Raw genomic sequence first — 24,311 nt, forward strand, 5'->3', positions numbered from 1 at the left:
TATCAGAGCAAAGGACCCATGGGGAGCCTGTAGCTCTCCATGTCCAGAGACTAATGTCAGGTCACAGTCCAAGGTCAAGTGGGGTGGGGGTGGGGAAGGGATCAACAAGAGACATAAAGGGCAGTCATAGATCAAGGTAACAAAGCCCATCAACACACCATAGGATCAATCCTGTTCCAACAGCTTTCTCAAGGAACTGAAGGCTTTTATCCAGTATCCCTATGAAAGATGGTGGCCACCAGAGCTTTCCCCTCACACATAGCCCATTACTCTGAAGGAGGCCTTGACTTTCTGAAGGACGCTCCATTGCCTGGCCACTGCCTAGTCTTGCACTAGAGCTCTCTCAGGCTCAGCTTCTACCTCCAAGTCTGGGGTCTCTATTGGAGCAGCAGCTGGGATGGCATATGGTCTGACGGTCCTGGATTGGCTTTGTTACCTGACCCCACCTCTTCTTCCATACCGTTCCCTTCAGGGAGTACCAGGTCTTCCTCTGATTAGGATTCTTTGAGCAGGGGCATGGCATCATCAGCTCTAGCCATCATGGCCAAGAATGATGGGACTTGTAATCCAACAACCTCTAGAAGGCACCCAGCCTGGCCTGTGTGAAGTAATGAAATGAAAGTGGGATGGAGTTTAAGTTCCTTCACTTGTGTTTCCCTTTCGATGCAAAAAATCAGGCCACCGTCCATCACGCCATATATTATGTGAATGGGGTGGGTCCCTAACATGGCTGCCTAATCACAGGTTGCCCCTATCAGGAAGGCAGTAGAATATGTGGAGACCATGAGGGGTGTGTGTGTGTGTGTGTGTGTGTGTGTGTGTGTGTGTAGGCTTCTAGCAGTTCACTAGATAGCAGTTACCTCGTGCCCCCCTTGTGCCTCTTCACTTTGAATTCTTTTGCAAATCCTTTCTATAATATTTGTTTCTGGCTTCTCTGTGCTGTTAAGAATTTACTATCCCTTGACATATGAAGTAAATTTCATATTTCAGAAAAAGGTGTTAAAACAACCTTTCACTCTAGTGAGTAATGATCAAAACTGATCTTTGACCTATGTAAGGCGGTGGGGAAACGCACCGCTAAACTGGGAGGTCTGTTTTCAGAGAAGTGTTTTGGCACTTCAGGACTAGAATAGTGTGCTTGAAAAGAAAATACATGACAAGAAAAGAGAAGAGAAAGACTTTGTGCGAGTCTCTCAACATAACTTGTAAACACAGTAAAAGTAAGCGTGTGCCTTAAAACCTGATCCTATGACTTGAGACTTGTCCACATTAGAGTTTAATGTGGATTTGAAGCTGGTTGCATCTCTCTCTCTCTCTCTCTCTCTCTCTCTCTGGTGTCATAGCACCCTCAATTTCCCTGGGTCCTGACTAACTTAGTTCCTTTAGCTTCTGTGGGTGAAGTCTGGGTATGACTTAATTTTGATGCAATTCATAGCCAGCTTTTTAAGCAACATGTTTCACAAAGCGCTTCACAACATTTTATACCAACAAATGACAAAGTCTAGAGTTTCCTTTTCCTGTGTCTGTTTCATTGCTGCTTAGACACTGCATATCAAAAGGTAAGGTAAAGGTAAAGGACCCCTGGATGGTTAAGTCCAGTCAAAGGCAGCTATGGGGTGTGGTGCTCATCTCACTGCATATTGTGGTGTGTATGGACACATCACATGAGTTGAGTTAGTTTATGGCTTTCAGCAGCCCCCAGAGGACAATATGACTGTGGCTCAGTAGCAGACCTGCCTGCAAAGTGACGTCTACAGCAGTCTTTGCAAATCTGGCCTCAGACAGGTGTCTTCCTGGCTCTGATGGAGATCCTTCAGCTCGTGCTTTCAAAGCACCACTCTGTACCATGAGCAAAGGGTCTGTCTTCCTTTTTTTCAGTGCCCTCTGGGAAACAGGTGGTGCTCACATTCCTGAAGCTGTGTGAGGTTTCCCTGTGCGATGAAGTTGACAGAATGAAACATTCTCATTTAATGAAGATGAATTTCAAGACCTGGCTAGCATCAAATATTCAGCATCACAGAACTTGTCTCTTGAAGGCTTATTCAAAAACTATGACATCACCCCAACTCTTAAACATTTGCGATGGCAGATTTCCCTGTACAGCTGGCATAAAGCCCTTGCTGTGCCAGTGCAAGAAGCTCATAGCTTGTGGCACTGGACTGGCATCATGCTCAGACTGAGTGAAATGTGAAGTCATAGGAATGAACCATTGTATAGGATCTAGCATCCTTGTTCCATGGTTGTGTTGTTTGGTTTTTGAATGTTTAATGATGGTGCTTTTTATTATTATTGTAAGCTCTCTTGAGCATGTTATTGTTTTAATAAATAGAAAAGTGGGATATCAGTTCCTTAAATAAGAAGAGTCTGCTGGATCAGGCCAATGGCCCAGCATCTCACAGTGGCCAACCATATGCCTGCAGGAAGCCCAAAAAATGACCCAAGTGCAATACAGCTCTCTCCATTTTGGATATCCAGCCAGTGGCGTTGAGAGGTATACTGCCTCCCTCGAACAGCAAAGGGAGGCAGTATACCTCCCTCACGGCTAGTAGCCACTAAGAGCCTTGTTCTCCACTAATTTGTACATTCCTTCTTTGACGTGATCCGACTTGGTGGCTGCATCTTGCAGCAGCTAATAAATGAGTTTCTCTGAATCTTTACTTGCATTTTGTTTAGAAAAATGCAGTTAATTGCAAAAATATGTCTCCAGCATGTTTACTCAGAAGCAAGCCGCCATTGGGTTGAAGCCAATGTTGGTTCTACTCAAGGAAGTCCCACTGAAATTAATGGACATGACTGATCTAGGTTTATTAATTTCAGTAGGTCTACTATGAGTAAAACCTAATGGGAGACACCTATTGGCTCCAGCAGGGCTTACTTCTAAGTAATCATGCATAGTATTCCAGCCTTAGAACCTGCCCCTTACGCACAGTGAAATGGGTTTATATCACTGTTCTGCTTAAATAACTTTTTAATCTAAACGAAAAGAGTGAGGGGAGGGAAATAACTGCCCACAAACTTGGCAGGATTTCCTTTTTCTCTCTATTTTTGGTCTCAGCTGTAAAACTTTAAAAGCTTCCTTTTAAGGCCAAAAAGGAACATAATTTCTACTGGTGCCAGTACAATCAACTATATGGCTAATCTTATTTTACTTTGCCAGTGTGCACGCGTGTGTTTAAAAACCCCCAACATAAAGCTCAAAATGGGAACTATGTTGTAAAAGCTCCTTCATGGTTCCACATATGGTGTGAACAGAGGGAATTAGTTTAGATGATCTGCAGCTAATGTCTGGGAAATGTTAGGCTTCAAGCTGTATGTGTTGAAAGTCTCTGTGGTTTAAATAAATGCTCACATAAATATTATGAAAACCTCTCCTCTTTTCAGAGAGAATCTGTGGCACGAAGTCTAATGAGATATAATTTGTTTGCATTAATATCTCCTGGCACACCACTATATATGATATATATGTATGTCTGTGTACGTTAAAAACAACAACCCATAAGCTAGCTTTATGGGACAGGGAGGACTGTTTGCCCTTTAAAGCCTCAAAGAACTTTCTCTGGAGTAATCTTATTCAACTTGTTTCAGTCTCAATGACCCTAATGAACATGTTAAGATTGCCACATTTTCTGTGGTGACGATCCTGTGGTTTTAAGAACAACTTGTGATAGGCCAAACCTTAGTAGGTGAAACTTTCTCCATTGCTGTATCTTCATGCTGAGATAACCAGAACCAACCACATTCTTTGCCCACCATTTGTCTAGCAGTTAAAGGCACATGGGCCTCTGATGTTGCTGAACTACAACTCCAATCATGCTGGCTGAGGCGGATGGAAGGTATAGTCCAACAATGTGATGAGACGTGGGTTCACAATCCCTGCTGTATTTATTTAATTAATTAATACCCCACTTTCTCCTCTCAGGAGCTCGAAGTGGTGCACATTGTTTTCTTCCCCCCTCCCATCAATCCCCACAACAACCATGTGAGGTAGGTTGGGCAGAGAGGTAGTGACTGGCCCAAGACCACCCAATTGGGCTTCATCGCCAAGTGTGAGGCTCTGTATACACTATAGTAGAAGCACGTTTTCTCCCTCAAAGAATTCAGGGAGTTTATTAAAGCGTTGTGGGAATTGTAGCCCTAGCAGGGGGTAAACTACACAGTCCTTTGAGGGAAAGAATGTGCTTTGCAGGTAAATTGTGTACGCAACCTGACTCTGACACCAAACTGAGCACTCTAGGTTGCAGGCTTTTCTGGCTGGTTTGCAATCCCAATTAAAATATTAAATGAACAGTAATTTTAAAACTGTGATGATTTAAAATATTGCAAGCCATCAGAATAAAAATAAAAATCAGATCACAGTACATCCCTATTGAATCTGTATGGCACCATCCTATTGATACATTACAAGCATTAAAGAAATAACTTCCCTGTTTCTCCCAGCAACTTTCACCATAATTCGCTTATAATTTGGAATCGTGAGCTGGATTGAGAACAAGCTTGTCTCATACTTCTCCAGCTATCATGTCTGAAAGGCGTAACAGAAAACTACAAAAGAAAGCAATGGCGAAATAACACTACAGTTCTCCCTTCCTGACCCTAAATATAATGGGTAGAATTCAGCATCATGCTAATACAATCATTTCATTGGGGCAAGTAATTTCTGCTTGCCACATGTAATAATATCTCATCTCCTCCCCACACCCATGTGCTGTTCTGGGGTTTTCTCTGGCCCTCCAGAATGGATTTGGGGGAAGTGCAGGGAGTACATGGGGTGCAGTGGGGGAAGCCCCATTGCACTAGCACAGGCAAACTCGGCCCTCCAGATGTTTTGGGACTACAACTCCCATCATCCCTAGCTTACAGGACCAGTGGTCAGGGATGATGGGAGTTGTAGTCCCAAAACATCTGGAGGGCCGAGTTTGCCTTTGCCTGCACTAGCAGGAATACTTGAGCTGGCTTCTGCTAGCACAGTGGATTCATTGAATCCATCCCATTGGGCAGCATTCAATTAAATAGTTGTGCTAGTACAAGGGGATTTCCCTCTTCCTCCTTTCCAGAACACCACCCCCAAATCTGCTCCCAAAATATGGGGGAACCCCCAGAATTTAGGAAGTGTGCAGGGTGGAGGAGAGTATTCTGTTGTGCAAGGAGAAATCCTTACAATGAAGGGACATTTGGCTTAACGCTACATTGAATACAACCCATTACATGGAAGTATGTAGTTATGCTGGATTGTATAATTCCATATTCAGATTGTAGAATACTCTGTTTTCAAAATGGCCATGATCCATCTATGGAGATACAAATGTGGCAGCTACTCAAGCAGCAGGTGTCAACGCTGTTATTATTAGCAAAAATAATTTAATTGGTTACTCATCCTTCACCCTACAGTCCTAGGCCGGGTTACAGCAATTCAAAATATAGCATTAAAGACCATTTAAAATGTAAAGAAGAGAATAATTAGTGCAAGGTCACCAATGAGCTTCACGGCTGAATTAGAGTTGCAAGTTATGCATTGCCAAAAATAAGATTCGCATCACCAAAAAGAAAAGAAAAAAGATTATGTCCATGTGCATAAAAATTACACATGGTAGTTATATGTATAGGTGCAAATTTATAAACAATCTTGATTTAAATAGTAAAGCAACACATCTTGCTGTAGTGGACCAGATGCTGCTAACTACTGATGGGCAACTTCAACGCATATGCTCTCTCTTTTAATAGTTCCTTTTCTTTAAAGCAGGCTTGGACTGGACAGCCCTCAAGTAGAGGATACCTTCAAACAGATGAATGTTCACTGTAAGGTAGGACACATGGCCACCCAGGCAGAGTGGGAATTTGAACCCAGGTCTTTCAGATTATAGTCCAATATGCTGCCATTACACCATGTTGGAACAGACATGCCTTAGGAAATCTTTTAGGCATACAGTCCAGTATGTATATGACTGCTTTTGGGACGAAAGGAAACATGTTGGATCAGATGAGATGTTGTTGCATAACAGTTTGGCCAGACATTTTTGGGAGCTCCTAGTTTAAACCACAATTAAGAATTGCTCCATGTTTTGGTCCTTAACCCCCCCCCCCCTTTAAAGTTACCGGTATGTTTATTGACAGAGTGCTTTGTATGTTTTTGAGAACACAGAATGCTTTTGTTCATTTGGAAGCTGTTTGAAAGCCTTCAGTTTGATATATCTGGATTAACATTTGCCAGGGTTAGGCTTGGTAAAAACCAAAAAGAAAGAAAGAAAGAAAGAAAGAAAGAAAGAAAGAAAGAAAGATGGATGAAGGGCATTTATGGTGGTGATCTTCCGTGGACACACACCGTTTATTTGCATATCCTGAAAGTGGGGGGAACCTTCTGCAAAGTGAACATTTGTATCAACACAATTCATGATGTTGTCTCACTTCAAAACCCGAGAAGGCCCATGTTTCTTTTATTGGAAGGAGACTTTGGGAAAGTAAATAGGTGGGCATGTGCAAACAAGCCTGAAAGAGAGAGAAAAGTGAAATGTAGAATCTCTGAAACCTTCTCATCTAGATGCCATCAGTTAAATCCTTTAAAAGCAAACAGGAACGAACTATCTGTATTTGTGTAAGTGAAGGCCTTCCAGGAAGTTTGCTCATGTGGAGGGTGTGCACACTCATGGAATGCTATGGACTGACAGCTAATATATGGGAAATATACTTTGAAGTTGACCTTACTGATCCTTATATTCAGTATTCAATATTACTGCTGCTACGTTTTAGACTTGACAAGACCAAAGTTGATTTGACTATTAATCATTCAGCTAAGGCCAATATGAACAACAAGTCCCAGCTAACTTGGTTTTCCTGTGTGTCTCGTTAACTATTACAATGAAAATGTATTTATAGATCAGGCTGGAGGCCTAACTAGTTTTTAAACTGATGAGCATATGTAGTTCCTTGTAAATCTGATGGGAAGCCAGTTATTGATGGGAAGCCAGTTATTGTATGGTAGATCGCATGGCTATCTTGCACTTCAGTTATTCAATACGTCTGTGTTCAAATTATGTTTTCCTTTAAAACACAAGAGCCTGCTGGATCAACCCAATGGTTCTGTTCTCATTGTGGACAACCAGATGCCTGTGGGAAGCCAGCAAGCAGGATATGCAAGAGCACTCCAGAAACTGGTATTCATAAGCACACTTCCTCCAGCAGTAAAGGTAAAAAAGTAAAGGACCCCTGGATGGTTAAGGCCAGTCAAAGGCGACTATGAGGTGCGGCGCTCATCTCACTTTTCAGGCCAAGGGAGCCGGCGTTTGTCCACAAATAGCTTTCCGGGTAATGTGGCCAGCTTGACTAAACCACTTCTGGCGCAACAGGACACCGTGATGAGAGCCAGAGCGCAAGGAAATGCAGTTTACCTTCCTGCCACAGCGGTACCTATTTATATTTGCACTGGTATGCTTTTGAATTGCTAGGTTGGCAGGAGCTGGTATGTCATATGGTCTGACGGTCCTGCTGTGCTTAGTCAATGCTTGGTTAAAGTGTGGCATCTGAACTGGCATTTTTTTCAGTGGAAATAGAACAGCACGGACATCCATTTACTGGCTGACATGTAACCAAGCTTTGGCTATTTCAAAAGGTAGGTAGTTTTAATGTGAAGGAGCTCTTTTGGGTGGACAGAATTTGGAACAACTTCACCTGCTGATCTCAGTGAGCAGACAAGGCTATGTGGAACAAGACACTGTAAACTGGTCCCAATTTGTTTTGGACCTGATAAGCTAATAGCAAAAACCTTAAACCTGGCTTGGTAACAAAATGGCAGCCAGTAAATGGCTGTTAATGCTGTTATATTTCTACTGAAAAAAATGCCATATTATTTGATTTTTCAAGACACCACCTGCTCTTATATGTTTAACTGAACTTTTGCCCTAGATGTTTCTCCCTCAATAGCTTGCTCTACAAGTTAAAGAAAGATAAAGCTTTTAAGAAAGTTAATTCACATTTTAGGCTGGTTCTTTTGTTTCTAATAGACTCATATAGATTTAAATTTTTTTCCTTAGCTTTCCCCCTTTCTTTCAGGGGTCTTTTGCGTTATATCATGTCATTCAAAATTTACTTAAATATTACCTTAGGCACAAGATATGAAGCTCTTCCAGGTGGCTTTAAAAGTTCTAGAGATTCAATTAATTCCATTGTGTATTTATAAACTTTGTTAGTGTTTTCACCTAAGGCAGGCTATATCATAGGGATTTAAAGGAGGAAACTATGTAAAGGGGAAATTAATCCTGTGCAATAATATTTTAAAACTAAGTAGTATAGTGCTCTATTACCAGCTAACTTATGTTCACCAATTCTATTACCTAGTATAACATTTTCATTAATTTTTTTAAAAGGGCTTAACCTGCTCAGTACCTTCGACAGCTGCTCAGTGCCTTTATTAGTAATATAAAGATTCTACACTGGGTATTTTACTGTGCAATGGGTATGCTTGGTTCACTCACTTTCCATCAGCATCTGCATGCCATAGTGAACAAACATGCTTTCTTGTGTTTTCTCTGTTCATCAGAGCACTTTCAGGACTTTCTAAATTCATGGAATTACTACTTGATTTCCTTGAGTATTTATGACTTATCATGCTACCTTTCTGATTGATTGGGGTGAGGAGCTTCAGGTTCGAAAGCTGAATGCAGCCCTCCAGGCCAAGTTCCAGCCTTAGGACCCAACCTAGGCCATGACCCAACCCTAGGGGCATACTCCTCTTTCCTGTGAATACTTTTGCTTGACAGGTATGCGATAGTGCCTCTTGTTTGCACTGAATAGAGAGGCAGGTATGTGTAGAAACCTCTGGCTTTTGTGCGGCTGGTGGAATCCAGCCTTCTTTACAAAGTTAAGTGTCAAAGCCATTATCCTGCCCACCTTGCCTCTACCTGTCTCTTTCCTAGCCCCTGGCATGCAATGCTTGGAAGGTTTGCCCATGAGGGAATGGTACCCAAACATGCAATAACCATTTCCTGCTCTATGATTGAATGGTCATTCCTAGCAAGGAATCCTCTCCACTGCTGTAACCCTTCTCAAATAGCATTACTATTAAAGGTAAAGGGACCCCTGACCATTAGGTCCAGTCGTGACCGACTCTGGGGTTGCAGCGCTCATCTCGCTTTATTGGCCAAGGGAGCCGGCGTACAGTTTCCGGGTCATGTGGCCAGCATGACTAAGCCGCTTCTGGCAAACCAGAGCAGTGCACGGAAACGCCGTTTACCTTCCTGCTGGAGTGGTACCTATTTATCTACTTGCACTTTGACGTGCTTTCAAACTGCTAGGTTGGCAGGAGCAGGGACCGAGCAATGGGAGCTCACCCCGTTGCGGGGATTCGAACTGCCGACCTTTTGATTGGCAAGTCCTAGGCTCTGTGGTTTAACCCACAGCACCACCCACGTCCCTAGCATTACTATTACACATTTATTATTCCCTCCTCCTCAATTGTGTGTGTGAAGGAGAGATCATAATTAGGAATGCAGGGATGGGGGACTGAGACCAAGACAGAGTGGTTTACTTACAGCCAGCTAGTTAGGACCTCAAAAGAAATTATGAGTAGCTGGTGTGGCATAGTGGCTAAGTTAGGGGGAGTGGGTGGCGCTGTGGTCTAAACCACTGAGCCTCTAGGGCTTGCCAGTCAGAAGGTCGGCAGTTCGAAAACATACGACGGGGTGAGCTCCTGTTGCTCTGTCCCAGGTCCTGCCAACCTAGCAGTTCGAAAGCACACAAGTGCAAGTAGATATATAGGTACTGCTGCAACAGGAAGGTAAACAGTGTTTCCATGCGCTCTGGCTTCCATCACAGTGTTCCGTTGTGCCAGAAGCAGTTTAGTCCTGCTGGCCACATGACCCGGAAAGCTGTCTGTGGACAAATGCTGGTTCTCTAAGCCTGAAAAGTGAGGTGCACCCCATAGTTGCCTTTGATTGGACTTAACCGTCCAGGGGTCCTTTACCTTTTTTTACGTTTTTAGTGGCTAAGAGACTAAGCTGTTATTTTTGCAAATCCTCAGACATGAGAAGTGTAACTATTATGTTTGTTGCCATTTGTTTGCTTCCTTTAACAAAATCAGTTAAATATATTTACAAAAAAGTATATTTGCATGTTTTTTATACTGCAGAGAACTGTAAATAAAACCTCTAAGACGTTTACAGAGAATATAAAATGTACATTAAAGTTGCCAATAAAAATCAATGTTAAAAGCAAAATGAGCAACGTCAAAGGTTAGAAGTATACATTATAAGCTAAAATTATAGGTTAAAATACATGCCAACTTTACATGTCTGGGTAGGCTCGCCTAAACAGAAAAGTTTTTAGAAGGTGCCAAAAAGATTACAGGAAAGATGCCTGCCTAATATCAATGGGAAATGAGTCCCAGTGTGTGGGAGCTTCCCTGCTAAAAGATCAGGTCCTGAAGTGCAGAATGAACATTATATGACACTTGTAAAAGTGCCGTTCCGCAGATAAAAATGATTGAATGGGCGCATATGTGGATAACCTGGCCCCAAAATGTTAAGGGCTTTATATACTAACAGCAACACCTTAAAGCCTGACCTGGTTGCTATGAACACTCTAGGTAGGAGAAAGGGTTAAACAACACTCTCCCACTTGCTGCTGCTGTGAATAAATTTATAGCGCTCCAAAGAAGCATTTTAGTTCTTAAAACATTTCAGAGATCCACTGTGGAGTTTGTCTCTTAAATGAAGAGGAAAGGGGAACTAATGCTCCAGAATTTCAGTGACGCAGGTGCACCATGGGCAATCTCAAAATCCAAACCTCAGCCATGCAGTGCATTGTTTTGTCCTTGACCAAATTTGGTCATGGGATCCTGGAGAACACAGACACGCCATGCACGAAGCAGCAGTACAGCAAATGTTTTGTGTATACCAAGCTTCATAGCAAACCCAGAAAAGTCATTTTGAAATTTGGTGGAGGTAGAAGACGGAAATGGTACAGGATGGACTAGGTTAAGCATTTTAAATCTGAAATGCCAAATCAAAGTGGCTTAAAGACATGCTAATGCATTCAGCTAAATGAGATGAACCACAGAAGTTTACTCATCTCAGAAGGAAAAAACCCCCCACTTCACATCCACATAAGGCAGGCTGTGTGGGAAGTGGTCTGTCCTGGATATTCCAGCCTTTGAGACATTAAAAACAAACAAACACCAATGACTGGAAGTGGAAAGAAGAGGCAAAGCAAGCTCTAAGATGTTTAAATAAAAGTAACCTCCCAATGGACTATTATCCGTAAGTGGATTTATTTAATTCATATCATTTACATTTGACACTTAAATGACCAGTGTTCCTAAAGCCCGGTGATCTTTGAAATCACCATGTCACATGTGAAATGCTGCAGATGTGGAGGCCAACCACAGCTGTTTTCCAAAAAGTGGCTAGGGAACAGTGATGAGCAGATGGACACAGGAACTATACAGATCTAAATGGATTCTACCACCAAGTTGCCTAGACACAGCCAGAGGCATATTCTGTACATGTGGGAGAAGGCATTTTTTTGTTTATGTATTGCATTTATATCCCACCTTTTCCTCCAAAGAGCTCAAGGCACCCCATCCTCCCCACAACAACCCTGTGAGGTAGGTTAGGCTGAAAGGCAGTGACTGGCCCAACTTCACCCAGTGAGCTTCATGGCATACATGCGCCTACACTTGCTGGATGAGCAGCAGTTGAACATGCAAATGAGTACAGGGAGCATAGTTCCTGACCCAATCCAAGGCTGCACACCTAATAACTCTATGCCAGCAACAGTGCCTGACCAGTGTTAGAAACTGAGATATGAAAGCTAGGAGCTAAATGGCACCTTAAACCTAGGTTATGGGCACCACAACGGAATGTCTAGGCACACTTTTTTTATAAGAAGAATACAAAGCTGAAAATGAATGAACTGCAGCTAAAATCTTATGTTCGTTTTTCACATTGTCTAGTCCTCATCGAAAGACTGCCAAAAAAAAAAAAAAAGCCATGCTTCCCCTGCCCGCTCCCTTAATAGTCTTATATAAAGGTAAAGGTACCCCTGACCATTAGGCCCAGTCGCGGACGACTCTGGGGTTGTGCGCTCATCTCACTCTATAGGCCAAGGGAGCCAGTGTTTGTCGGCAGACAGCTTCTGGGTCATGTGGCCAGCATGACAAAGCCGCTTCTGGCGAACCAGAGCAGCACATGGAAACGCCGTTTACCTTCCCGCCGCCGTAGTGGTACCTATTTATCTACTTGCACTTTGACGTGCTTTTGAACTGCTAGGTGGGCAGCAGCTGGGACCGAGCATCGGGAGCTTACCCCGTCGTGAGGATTCGAACCGCCGACCGGCAAGCCCTGGGCTCTGTGGTTTAGACCACAGCGCCACCCGTGTCCCACATAGTCTTATAAGGGTCCCTCAAAACACTGCCTTTCCTTAAGGCCAGCTGAGAGGCAGAACCTATCAACTTGCCTGACACTGCAGTGATTTCTTGGAAGTCCAGCAGGCAGGAATTTCTCCTTCCAAGCCCTCAACGCCAGCAATGGCAGTTTTAATCTGAAATCTTAGGCTCAGTATGCGGCCAGAGCTCAGAAATTGCTCATGCTAATGAAATTGCTAGTTGTGAAATGTGCCTAGAACAATGGGAGTTTTGAACACTGTGCCTGACAACAATTTAGGAGGGAGAGATGAGGCCTGGATCTCGTCTCCCACTGGTTCCGGCCCTAAAGTGGCCTATGCATTCTGCTATGTCCTCACTACTGGATCCCACACACCGAGCATCCAAGCTGTTTAAAGGAGTATCAGTTTTCTTCCGGCAAATGTGGGAAGAAAGGATAAGCTTTCATTAAGCGTCACTTCCCCCATATCAACAGCTCTTTCAAACACAGAAGGTACCAGTCTAAGACTGTCAGATATATCTTTCTTTTTGCTTATGCTGACCTGGAGAAGTTCTGTTACCCATACCTATTGCTGCTCAGTGAATCGGCATGCACTCTGCACCTGCTCAGGGACAGCTTCCTCAAATATTATTTCACTTTAATATAATTACAATTATAATTATTGCATTTATAGCCCGCCTTTTTCTCCAATCCTCACAAGCCTGTGAGGTAGGTTAGCCTGAGAGGCAGTGGCAGTCCTAAGGCCGCCCAGGGAGCTTCATCGCTATGTGGCCTAATTATAGGCAATAATTATAATTGTAATTATATTAAAGTTGTGAACCCTCATCTCCCAGGTCTCAGTCCAACCACTGCACCACACTGGCCCTCAGTTCGTGAGTTTAAAGCTGATTTATTAACATACTTCTATACCCTATTCATTAAAAAAAACTCCTAGAACGGCCTACGACAATTCTACACAAACCCGTACAATAAAAGTCAACATCCGAGAGCAGGTGCTACAGCGAGAAGCGCTCCGCTCCCTCCGCCCCGTCTAGCGGCGCAGGCTGTGGCCGGAGAGAGGCGGAGCGAGGGCCGCTGGTCGGCTGCCAACCCCGCGCATTCCCGTGACCCTGCCCGGAGAGGATGAGCGGGCCGGAGCATCCCTTGCCCCCCTCCCCGCCCAAGCACGCAGCGGCAGCGGCAGGACAGGGCAGGGAGGCGCGCGGAACCCCCCTCGCGCCCTTGCCGCCTTTTCCTGGGAGCGCGTGGCGGCGGCGGCGGCGGCGACCCTTTTTACCTTAGCTCCGGGAGAGCGAGGGGCTGGGAGGGGCCGAGGCGTGGCAAGGCAGCAGCGCGCCCGGCCCCCCTCTCTCCGCGCGCCCCGCCGGGTGGAGCCGCCTTCCCTCGCCTCAGTCGGGGAAAGCTCTTCGCCTGCGAGATGGGCGCCGGCATCCTGGCCCTGGCCCTCTTGACGCTCTGGCGCCGCGCCGAGGCGGGCTGCGCGGAAGAGGCGCGCTGCTGCCCGGGCCGGGACCCGAGCTGTGCCAGCAGCGGCTGGCGCGTCGACCGAGCCTACGGGACGTGCTTCTGCGACGAGGCGTGCAAGCTGACGGGCGACTGCTGCTATGACTACGCCCAGGCGTGCCCAGGTACTTGCCGCGGAGGGAGAGACTGGAGGGCGGTGGGTTTCTTTTTTTGCCGCCTGAGAACAGGTGTCCGAAGGGTTAACCGTGAGCGGTTTTGCCGGCGGAGGTGGGGGTGGAGTCCACTCTGCACATGCTCAGAGAGCCGCCGCTGGCTTTACTCGGACCCTCTTGAAAACTAGGGCTAAGCCTTGCCGTTGGCTGGAGAAATTCTATAAAAACTATTATCTTTTATATATGGTTTTAGCTGTTAGTATTTTATCTGTGTTGTTTTAATTTGCGTAAGTCGTCTTGTGTCGCAGGGTGGGGGGAAAGCGGGATATAAATAAAAATAAAAATAATGTTAATAATTGTTTCAGCTTAAACCCCAAATAATGAGACGCTGAACAGCCACCTGCTCAGTTGCCAAAACTCCACCCAGGACTTGACTTCCCTTTCCAGCCCTGGCATTGGCCACTTTTTGCTCTTGATCCCAAGGAAATGCAGGCTTCATAAGCAAAGGCTTTAAACAAGGAGGGGAAAGCACGAATTTCCTTGTTTTTTATTTTACATGGCAAATCCAATTGAGGAACCAAAAAATGCAAGGAAGTGACTCAGGGAGACTTCATTGGGTATTTGTTTGTGAAGTAGATTCCTGCTTGATATGGAGATATTAAATTCCTTTGCAAATCTAATGTATTGAGAGCATGAGTGGTGCAACAAACAATGTTGGAATAGAGTTATACAAAATATCATGTATGGAGGTTTATTTTTCTTTAAATGTGTCATTGCCATGGAGTAAAGTAGAAGTGTTTGATTTGATATACAATGCTTTGTTGGGGTAAAGGTAAAAAAGGTAAATGTAAAGGACCCCTGACAGTGAAGTCCAGTCCCAGACGACAAGGTAGGAGGCCTTAATGAAATCAAATAGTCATAGCTACGAATCATGGTTTAAAATGGTTTGTTTTTTTTGAAATCTTCTAAACCATTAACTAGGAGCACCAGCACTATACACAAAAGGTAAGGACTGAGGGAGGGAGCAAGTCACCCTGTAATTCAAGCAATGCTGGTATAGATTTATCAATGAATGCAAGAATCCTGCCAGACATATATAAACCTTTCAGTATAGCAGCTGGAGTCAGGACCTGAAAGCCAAAGGACCAACCCTCCTAGTGAGAAGACCCTCCCCTTGGAAATTGTGTGGGTTTTTTTAAAAAAAAGGTTGCATAAGGATTTATTCCTCTTTTTAATTCTTTTTACACAGCTGACTCAGGAGCAGGTGCAGGGAGACGTCTGTCAAATGTGAACCTTAAAGGCCTGCAAACCAAAAGACAATTAAAAATAACTTTTTTTTTATTTCAGACAATATTCACGACTTCCCTCTTGCAGTGTGCAAGTGTTGCTTATTTGCTTGATAGCTTTTGGAGCTGTCTGCTCTGCAGGCATCTTGGACTGGTGCGCTAGGTTTGTTTCTGCTCTGTTTGGTGCATTGTGGAATGGATTATACGGATTAATCTGTGAAGCAGGGAGAGAGGTTGCAGTGGAAAGGATCCGGCCTCAGAGTGGGGAGTTGAATTGGATGATCACCTGGCCTCTTTAAGTCCATTTGCTCAGACTTGTACCTCAGGCTGATCGTGGTACTATAGTTTATAAGGCAAACTGGACCTCAGTTTTGCCTCATGATGCTAACAATTGTTTTAATACTCGATTGGAAGCCGTCCAGAGTGGCTGGGGAAACTCAGCCAGATGGGCGGGGTATAAATATTATTATTATTATTATTAGGTAGTTGCAGAGGGAAATTAGTGGGAGGATGCTTAGCTTTCATCAATTCTACCTTGCATAGTGCTCCTCCAGCCCCTTTTAAATGTTTCCTTGCCATCCAATTCTCAGGATGGAAATAAGCTTTGATAGTGGAGAATGCCCTGGCCAGGAAGCAGTCGTGGAGGAGGAACAGCACAGAGGAAGTTTTAAATATCCCGTTCAGCCCATCACCCCTCTTCTACAAATGCCTCCATATGCCACGCATTATAATTACCTGCCGTTGAACATTTTAGGGTATCTTGTGTGTGTTTCATCATCATAGCAGTGGTTGGCAAGTGGTGGTCCAATCTACTATCTGACCTACTGAGCACTGATTGTTGCTTCTCTTTTTCCCCCTCCTCTCCTGCCTAGTCATTGCTTGAAGTGCATGAAAGTCAGGGGCAGGTGGGTGGGTGGGGTGCATGCCACAAAGCCACTGACGTAGGTGGAGCAGCATGGAAGCAAGGTTGGGGGAGTGTACAGTCAGAAACTCTGGATTAGCTCTGCTGGTGAGCCTGTGCAGTCCCTACCTCAGGCCACTGCCCTACCTCACCCTGTACGTGTGCAGAGGAGGGCAACCAAGATGACCAAGGGCCTGAAAACCAAGCTTCATGGGACACCGGTAGATTTAATCCTGCCCCTGTGGTAGTTTATTTATTGGGGTAAAGGGTAAAATTATAAAAAAGCACTTCAATCCCCCCCAAAGGACAACCACTTCAATCTCAAAAAATGCTCAACAACTTTGGTCTGTCCTCACGCATGTTCACTGCATCAAATCTGGCCCTCTTTGAAAAGTTTGGACACCCCTGCTTTATGAGGAACAGTTGAAGGAGCTGAGTATGTTTCAGGAAAACATTCTGACAGTAAGAGCTGTTCGACAGTGGAACGGACTCCTGAGGAACACTGTGGACTCTCCAGTACATTCTCTGTGATTCTGATTTTCATTCGAATCCTCTGGCACATCCATGTAAGAAAGGAATGCAATGGCCAGTGGCATTTTTCCCCCTTTACGATCAAGTGTTATATAAATTTTATTAAATAAACAAAAAATAATTATTGTCTTTGAAATGAGCAAAAATGGTGAAATCTCACTTGAGCATGACTTTTAGTTCTTCCATCTTGATTCTTGGAGGGTAAAGATTGCCAGTACAAAACTGTTTCTTAGTGACTTCCACTCCCATCAAGCTGGGAGGCCAAAGGAATGAAAAGATCCATTTGGGTGGTCCGAAAGGCTACTGGTATGCTATACTCAAGCATTTGACCTTCTAAACTGAAATTTAGATAGGAAAATGTGGTATCCGTCATTGTTATTTCCTGAGGATTGTTAGTTATTGGGGGGGGGGGGAATGTTATTTTTGGAATGAGAGAAGAAGGGGTAGCCTTCCAAGTAGGAGGTGGGGCCTTGAGGGACATGCAAGCTGGGTTCAAAGAAAATAAAAGATGGCTTGGAAAGCAACTTCCATTTCTGTTTATCCCGGATTTCAATCATAGCAAAGTGTGTAACACATTTTTCACACATTGGTACCATATTCCTATGAGGTACTGTAATTTTGTAGCTGCTAAATTGAACTAATCCAGGCTTCCTCAACTTCGACCCTCCAGATGTTTTTGGCCTACAACTCCCATGATCCCTAGTGTTCAGGGATGATGGGAATTGTAGTCTCAAAACATCTGGAGGGCTGAGGTTGAGGAAGCCTGAACTAATCCCTTAGCAACATATATTTAAATATATATCCTGCCCTTCCTCCCAACAGAGGCCAGGGTGGCACATAAGTGAAATAAGAGTGCCAAGACCCAAGCTAGTCTGGGAATCTAGTTCATCAAGCATGCTTCTCTCTTTGGAAGGTGAAAAAAGGAAGAGAAAAGTGTTAAAACTTTCATCGGATTACATTCAGGAGGGAAAGTTCATGTGAGGGGATTGAAAATAAATAGCATCAAAAGGCTCCCTTCACTAGGCTGCTCAATGTGTGGCTGGCAGGCAACATGGCTGGTGCTCCCATCAAGGACAGGGTTATACAGTGCTTGCCCCTTGTGCATTCTTCCATTGTGTGGGGGATTCAGCTGAGAACCCTGTGTGGTGGCTTCCAAAAACAATACTACTCCCCTAGCTGCTGTATCAAATTTTGATAATAGAAAATATGAAGAGGTAATAAGTAACAAATGGGAACAATTCATGAAAGTGAGCTTATTTCTAGTGCTGTTGATTGGTCATAAGGAGAGTTTTCTGTAGGGATCAGTGGGACTTTAAAGATTTGGCTGAATCATACTTGAAGGGAGAGAAAGAATAGAAGCAAGGGGTGAATGTGAGGAAATGCATTTATCTAATTATACTTTATTACAAAAACCTAGGGTTATGCAAGGCACAAAAGTTTTGAAAATGGCACCCAGTGTTGACTTCATAGTGTTTAGTCAGAATTACCCATGTGGCCTGTGTTTTCCTGCCACAGGCAGCCTATGATATAGAGTGTGTGGGCATAACAACAAGCCCCGCCCCCCATCCCAAGTCCACTCACTAAGTATTTCTCACTAAGTATTACAGGGAAAAGGATAATAATTTGATGTATGGCTTCATAACTTCCTCAGGTATTATTATTGATGATAATCTTAAATATCTTTGTAGCTCTTCCATGCATCGTTGGGGAGTGGAGTCACTGGAGCGGCTGCGCAGCACAGTGTAAGCCTAACTTCCGTATGCGTACACGGATCATACAGCAGGAACCCAAAAATGGTGGGGAGCCCTGTCCTCCATTAGAAGAGAGAGCTGGATGCCTGGAATATACTACCTACGAGGGGCAGGATTGTGGAGATGAGCACGGTACACATAACATACTATTTTGCTCCGAATCTTCCATTATCCATACTCACATCCATAAACATTTAATTGCTTTTTAAGAATTCATTTATTATGACTGGCTGCAGTAAAAACACTGGGTACTATTTATTCAAAAAAATGCATAATATTTTTCCATAGGGTTAACTATTAATTGATAAGTAGCATATTGCATGAAGCAAAAAAAAAACTGCCTTACTGTCTTTCCATTGCAATTTCATTAAAATGGCTTCCTTCAATATATTGTGCTTAATTTTTGCAAACTGAGAGCACTCATATTTCCTCCTGCTTGCCAGATCTTCCCCCTCCTCCTCCTTCCTAACATTAGCCATGATTTCAACTACTGTAATATGTGCTTGAAGCCAAAACCATGTTCTTACAATCAGAGTTTTCAAAGGCACTACAGTTAAGAGTCTCTGTGAAGTCTGTGTAAACCATAGTTTGTGTCAGTGCATGTATAATACACAACTACAGTCAGTGGTGGGAAAATGGTGGAATTGCTTCAGAGCCTAGAACAGGAATGGAACATGTTCAGTAGGCTGACTCCCATCTTGCAAACTATGATTTATAGAGAGCAAGTGTCATATCTCCACTAGGTCAGAGTTGTGCCAGCAGTTGGTTTTGCAGCAGGCCCAAGACTTTACAGGATACATGTGAATGGTCTGGTTCTGTACCTGCCACATTTTGTGGTATGTAAATAGCTTTGCATTCTGCTTCCTCACTGCACTTGGAGATGTTTGTTACATAGCAGCAGCACCAGTGATAATTCTGCAGAAATGCAATTCTTATGTTCAAGTCCCAGTAAACTGAATTGTCTTTTTTATGTAAGTGCGTGTGTAGCTTTTTTCTTTTACTACCATATTTTTCGCTCTATAGGACGCACTTTTTCCCCTCCAAAAATGAAGGGGAAATGTGTGTGCGTCCTATGGAGCGAATGCAGGCTCCTTGGCTTCGCGGTGACGCACCTGTCCTGGAAGCCGGAGGAGGAACAGAAGGGTCTCCTTCTGTTCCTTCTCCAGCTTCGCTGAAGGGCGCTGAGCCTTCTCCCTCTCTGCGCAGCACCTTTCCTGTGAAGGAGGGGCGCTGCACAGAGAGAGAGAAGGTGCAGTGCCCCTTCAGCGACGCATCTGTCCTGGCTTCTGCTTTAGCCCTGCGCAGCCTCTTTGGGCAGGGGGAGCCTTCATCCCGCTGCCCTGAAGAGGCTTGGCGCGGTTACCCCAGAAGCCAGAACAGCCACACGGTATCCCAGAAGCCAGATCCCTCTTGCTGTTCTGGCTTCTGGGGTTCAGAATAATTTTTTCTTGTTTTCCGCCTCCCAAAACTAGGTGCGCCCTATGGTCCGGTGCGCCCTATGGTGCGAAAAATACGGTAAATTTCTTGTATTTCTCCTAGAAAGCAGTCAAGTTTGTTTATTTTGAGATGAGGTTTTAACTGTTAACATACCTCAAACATATTTAACTTGGGGTGGAAGGGATTGCATAGTAGCAAATAAAGAACAGCCAGCAGGGTAAAAAGGTAATTTACATGAAAATATTCATTGGAATGTGAGGGAAACCTATAATTTACTCAACTGCAAATGTTTGCCCATTCAACCTCTTGTTGAGAACCATATTTCAAAATGACAGAGATATTTGCAGGACTTTGGAAGTATTGACCTTCACAATTTATAGGCCTATAACCAATAACACAGTAGTCCCTCATGAAAATACCCTGTCCTACTAGAATGACCTTGTCTGCCAGTTTAATTATTTGATTACTATCTTATGATAGAGAACTGTTTTCTGCATCACTTCAGCTAAACAGTAATGTCAGTGTCTTTCATCCTTCTTGAAGAAGCTTGTTTTGTATTGATAAAGCTTTCTCTTCCTAGTTCCTGCTTTTATAACTACTTCTGAATACAGCAAAGAGAGAAAAAAGAGAGCTGCAAATCCAAGGTGGTCTTCAGAAACAGAGAATTCTAGGTAATTAAGGCTGCAATTCCATACTTGCAAGCCCCATTGAACTCTACAGTACTTACTCTATACTCTATACTCAGTATAGAGACACACAGGCTTGAGCTGTAGGCCAATCTTGAAATATGTGCCTAGGTCATTCAGTTCACAGGAAAGAAAATACTGAACATTCATGTAGAATAATTCAACCAGGCCTGTTCCAGAATTAATATAAAAGGGATTGGTGGAAGCTGACATCCCCATCTCTTCTCTACACAAGCTCCTAAAAATGCTCTGCCAATCACCCTCTGCCAAGGGTACCTTGAGGAATAGGATAAGCTATAATGTAAGGGTTCTGAAGGGGGCACTGCAAAAATTAGTTGGGGCACCTTCCATATTCAAAACTCCACTGGCAGAAGGCCCCTCTGCAAAGTTTTCAGGAATGCCTCTTTCTTCTCAGTCCCCTGTGCCACAGCCTACTTCATATTGTAGGGCCTGCTGTGAGGCGACTATTTGATTAAGCACAGCTCAATAGTATTCTGTTCCTATAATTTGTCTATGAGGAATGCAGAACACTCATGTTGCCTAGCTGCTAGGGAGCCCACAGTGATTGTGAAGATCCTTCTGTGATGTCTTTTTTTTTTTTTTGCAACATGTATTTCATGGATAACTCACTCCCTGCTACAACTTCACCTATAAATGGGGCTTTATTTCAACTAACCTGCCTTATTTAAGATTTTTTTTTAATCTGTTCTGTAACCCACTCCCAGTGGTAGCAATATTAAGTTAATTACTCAGATATTTTCCCAATTCTATCTGCATTGTCTCAAAATACAGGATCATTCTCAAGAGCCTGTAATTTAAAACACTCAACATCAGCATAGCTAACCTTGTGGAACCACTGTATTAAAATAAAGTTAAAAAATATTGTCTGCCCAGGTCAGTTTGCTGGCTGTGAACATAACATGGCTGTAGCTGATAGACAGTAATGTTTATGTTCAGCTATCATCAGTTCATACAGACACAGTGGACAACATATTTTGGCTTACCTTTTACTGCAGTTGCAGGTAATAGTTATGCTATAGTCTATTAAATGTATAATGCAACGCATTAACCAAAGTTTCTTCTCTTAAGGAGCTATTGTGTGGAATTTAAAACAGAAACATTGTCTCCTCGTTGCTCTATGGAGAGTCGCCCATATGCTCGATGGATGCAGTACATCAGAGAAGGATTTACGGTGTGTGTAACCTGCCAGCCTCCTGCAATGCACACTAGTAGTCATCGCTGTTTTGGAGATGGTGGTGATGCAGATGGGTAAGCAGTTGAATCTCATTTCTGAAGTCCTACCATCAGCACAACAAAGATTTTAACTTATACGTTATATTGAACAGTTTTTAAAGAGTAGATTGCTGACACAGAGAACATTTTAAAGTAACTTGTACTGCTTCAAATCACTACTGTATGGGCACTCCTCTGTACAGTATTATTAAGGTACACAAGTGCAAGACCAAGAACATTTCTCTATTTTGTTCATGTGAATGCAGAATAGGAACTTTCCTATTCCTATTGAACTGGGTCATTTTGATCCCCACCCTCATTCAAAAGTGAGATCTTTTAATGTAAAGGGGTCTCAGTTTAGGCTAAAGCAGCAATTGCTTGATATCCAGGCTTCAAACACCATTTCCTGCATTTAAATTACTGTTTAAAAATACAAAGTTTGAGTTCCAACAGAAAACATAATAGTTTTGAGACTTCATTCGATAGTTGGCTCACAAGGAGACCCTCCCCAGAGCCTGAAGAGGATGTCCTCTTTAATAATGTCTTTTTTTCCAATTGCCCCCTTTCCTTCTTCCCCTCTTAACTGTCAAAACTATTAGATGACATCCCTCCTTTTCTCCAAGTGGTTGTTCAGCTGTCTTAAAAATCTTCTCTTTTACTTCACATCCCTTTCTAACAAAAGTGGGGTTAAATTAGTCATGCAAAGTAGCTGAAGGCACATTTCTTTTTCCATAGAAAAAACAGGGATGCAAATTGTACTCCAAAGAGTTGCAATACAGGTGGGGCCTAGACCCTGCAGGCTCAGTAAGCAGAGTCCTTAAATCAATTATTTTCTTGGTTCTACTGTAGTGAGTGCTACCACCTTGCTGCTTTTAACTTCTGCCTCCATGAATGCATCAAAAGACCTTGGCAGCCATGTTATAGAAAATATAGGCTAATTCACACAGAACTCAGCTTACACCTACCATAGCAGAATCAATGCATAACTTTCTTCATTGATGGACAGTTATTATGAATAGCTCCTATCAGTTCAACAAGTAAACTGATACAGTAAAGTCAAAGTTGCTATTAAACACAGATGGCTTACCTGTAGCCCTCCAGGTGTTGCTTGACTGTGACTCCCATAATACGTAACCATTGACCATGCTGGCTTGGGCTGATGGTTGTTGGGAGTTCAACATCTGCAGAACCCCTGCTATAAAATCAGTGTACTTAAGAAAGAAGGTTACTGCAATATGATGACACAGTAAATGCAAGTTGCTTTTGTACAGACACTGAAAATGTTGCATTGCTATGGACTCAAAGGGCCAGGTTATTTAAAATACTTTCTTACATATATACTTACCTGATCCCCAAGATCACTGGAGACCCTGTTACAACTTCTTTGGCCAAATAAAGTGAGGTGGCTGGTTGCTAGGGAAAGTCTCTTATCTGTGGTGAAACTATATTGACAGAAGGTGAAGATTAAAAAAATATTTCTAATCTGGCCTTTTCAATTTTATGTTTTATTGCATATCTGCCATAAAAAGCAGTATTAAAGTTTGATGTGTTGATTTATAGATTATGTTTATTTTTTTGTGAACCAACCCGAGAGCATATGCTGTTAGCTGCCATACAAAAAAGTAATAAAATTCATTTTGCAGATGCTACAAATTATTGAACAGTGAAGTAGCTCTTTACAGGATGCTCAGTAAGTTTAAACAGGAAGTTAAAATGCCATGTATTTATATCCACTCCCCATGGGATGATGTTTATGCATATGTTCTCTTTTTAGGAATAAAGTTCTTCACTGGCAAGCGGTTGGCAATCCATCCTGCCATGGAACATGGAAAAAAGTTCAGCAGCTGGAAGAATGTTCATGCCCTCTTGTACATAGTTTTATTTTTACGTAGCAGTTTGAACACATAACCTTTAATATTTTACTGAACTGAGGAAACTCTTCTACTGTTGGACTTCTGTAACCCTATTAGACATTGCTTTTTAACAAGTGACAAGTCAACATTTTGAAATCACAGTCTTTTGCTGCACTGAATAAAAACTAAGCTAATTATTGTAAGTTATGATAGGCATCTTGTGTCTGCAGATGATGATCATTGTGGAAGCCCCACTGAAAATGAGGCAATCCAGAATCACTTGCCCCTATCCATTTTAATAGCAGGCTAGTGATTCCCAGTTTGTTTTATCCAGTACAAAAGACAATAATCACCATTCAAAAGGAAGTTCCTGGAATAGATACTGGAATTCCAGGCATATTCAACATCAGACAAATATTATAGGTTCCTTAGAAGGTGCACACACAAAAGAAATGGTTGGAGACTGCCTGCTTCACATGAACGCCTGAATAGGGAAGCTGTTTGATGCAGCTTCACAGTACAGCTAATCTTTATAGATAAGTAGTTCCTCACATGAGACAACTACTAATGTGTGGCCCCTCATCATGTGAATGCTTCTGACCATCTGGGGTTTTCTGTTTTAATTGCTTGTAGCAACTTTTATGCA

At 43.1% G+C, this 24,311-nt stretch overlaps 1 protein-coding gene across 1 annotated transcript; it reads left to right on the forward strand.

The window, feature by feature from the left end:
- The first annotated feature begins 13,733 nt into the window (after positions 1–13,733).
- SBSPON (somatomedin B and thrombospondin type 1 domain containing) lies at positions 13,734–23,872 on the forward strand. Its single transcript, XM_081013632.1, has 5 exons — positions 13,734–13,999; positions 18,394–18,588; positions 20,474–20,564; positions 21,669–21,848; positions 23,587–23,872. The coding sequence occupies exons 1-5, from the start codon at positions 13,789–13,791 to the stop codon at positions 23,702–23,704; spliced, it is 795 nt and encodes a 264-aa protein (XP_080869758.1). The 5' UTR covers positions 13,734–13,788; the 3' UTR covers positions 23,705–23,872.
- Positions 23,873–24,311: the final 439 nt, after the last annotated feature.

This window comes from Podarcis pityusensis, assembly GCF_964106645.2.
Source record: "Podarcis pityusensis genome assembly, chromosome: 7".
Lineage (NCBI taxonomy): Eukaryota > Metazoa > Chordata > Lepidosauria > Squamata > Lacertidae > Podarcis > Podarcis pityusensis.

Bases quoted from the DNA above. Each gene is read 5' to 3' on its own strand.
- SBSPON (XM_081013632.1), top strand. From the start codon at position 13,789: ATGGGCGCCGGCATCCTGGCCCTGGCCCTCTTGACGCTCTGGCGCCGC. The intron at 14,000-18,393 runs GTACTTGCCGCG...ATATCTTTGTAG, and splicing joins CTACGCCCAGGCGTGCCCAG to CTCTTCCATGCATCGTTGGG. The intron at 21,849-23,586 runs GTAAGCAGTTGA...TTCTCTTTTTAG, and splicing joins GATGGTGGTGATGCAGATGG to GAATAAAGTTCTTCACTGGC.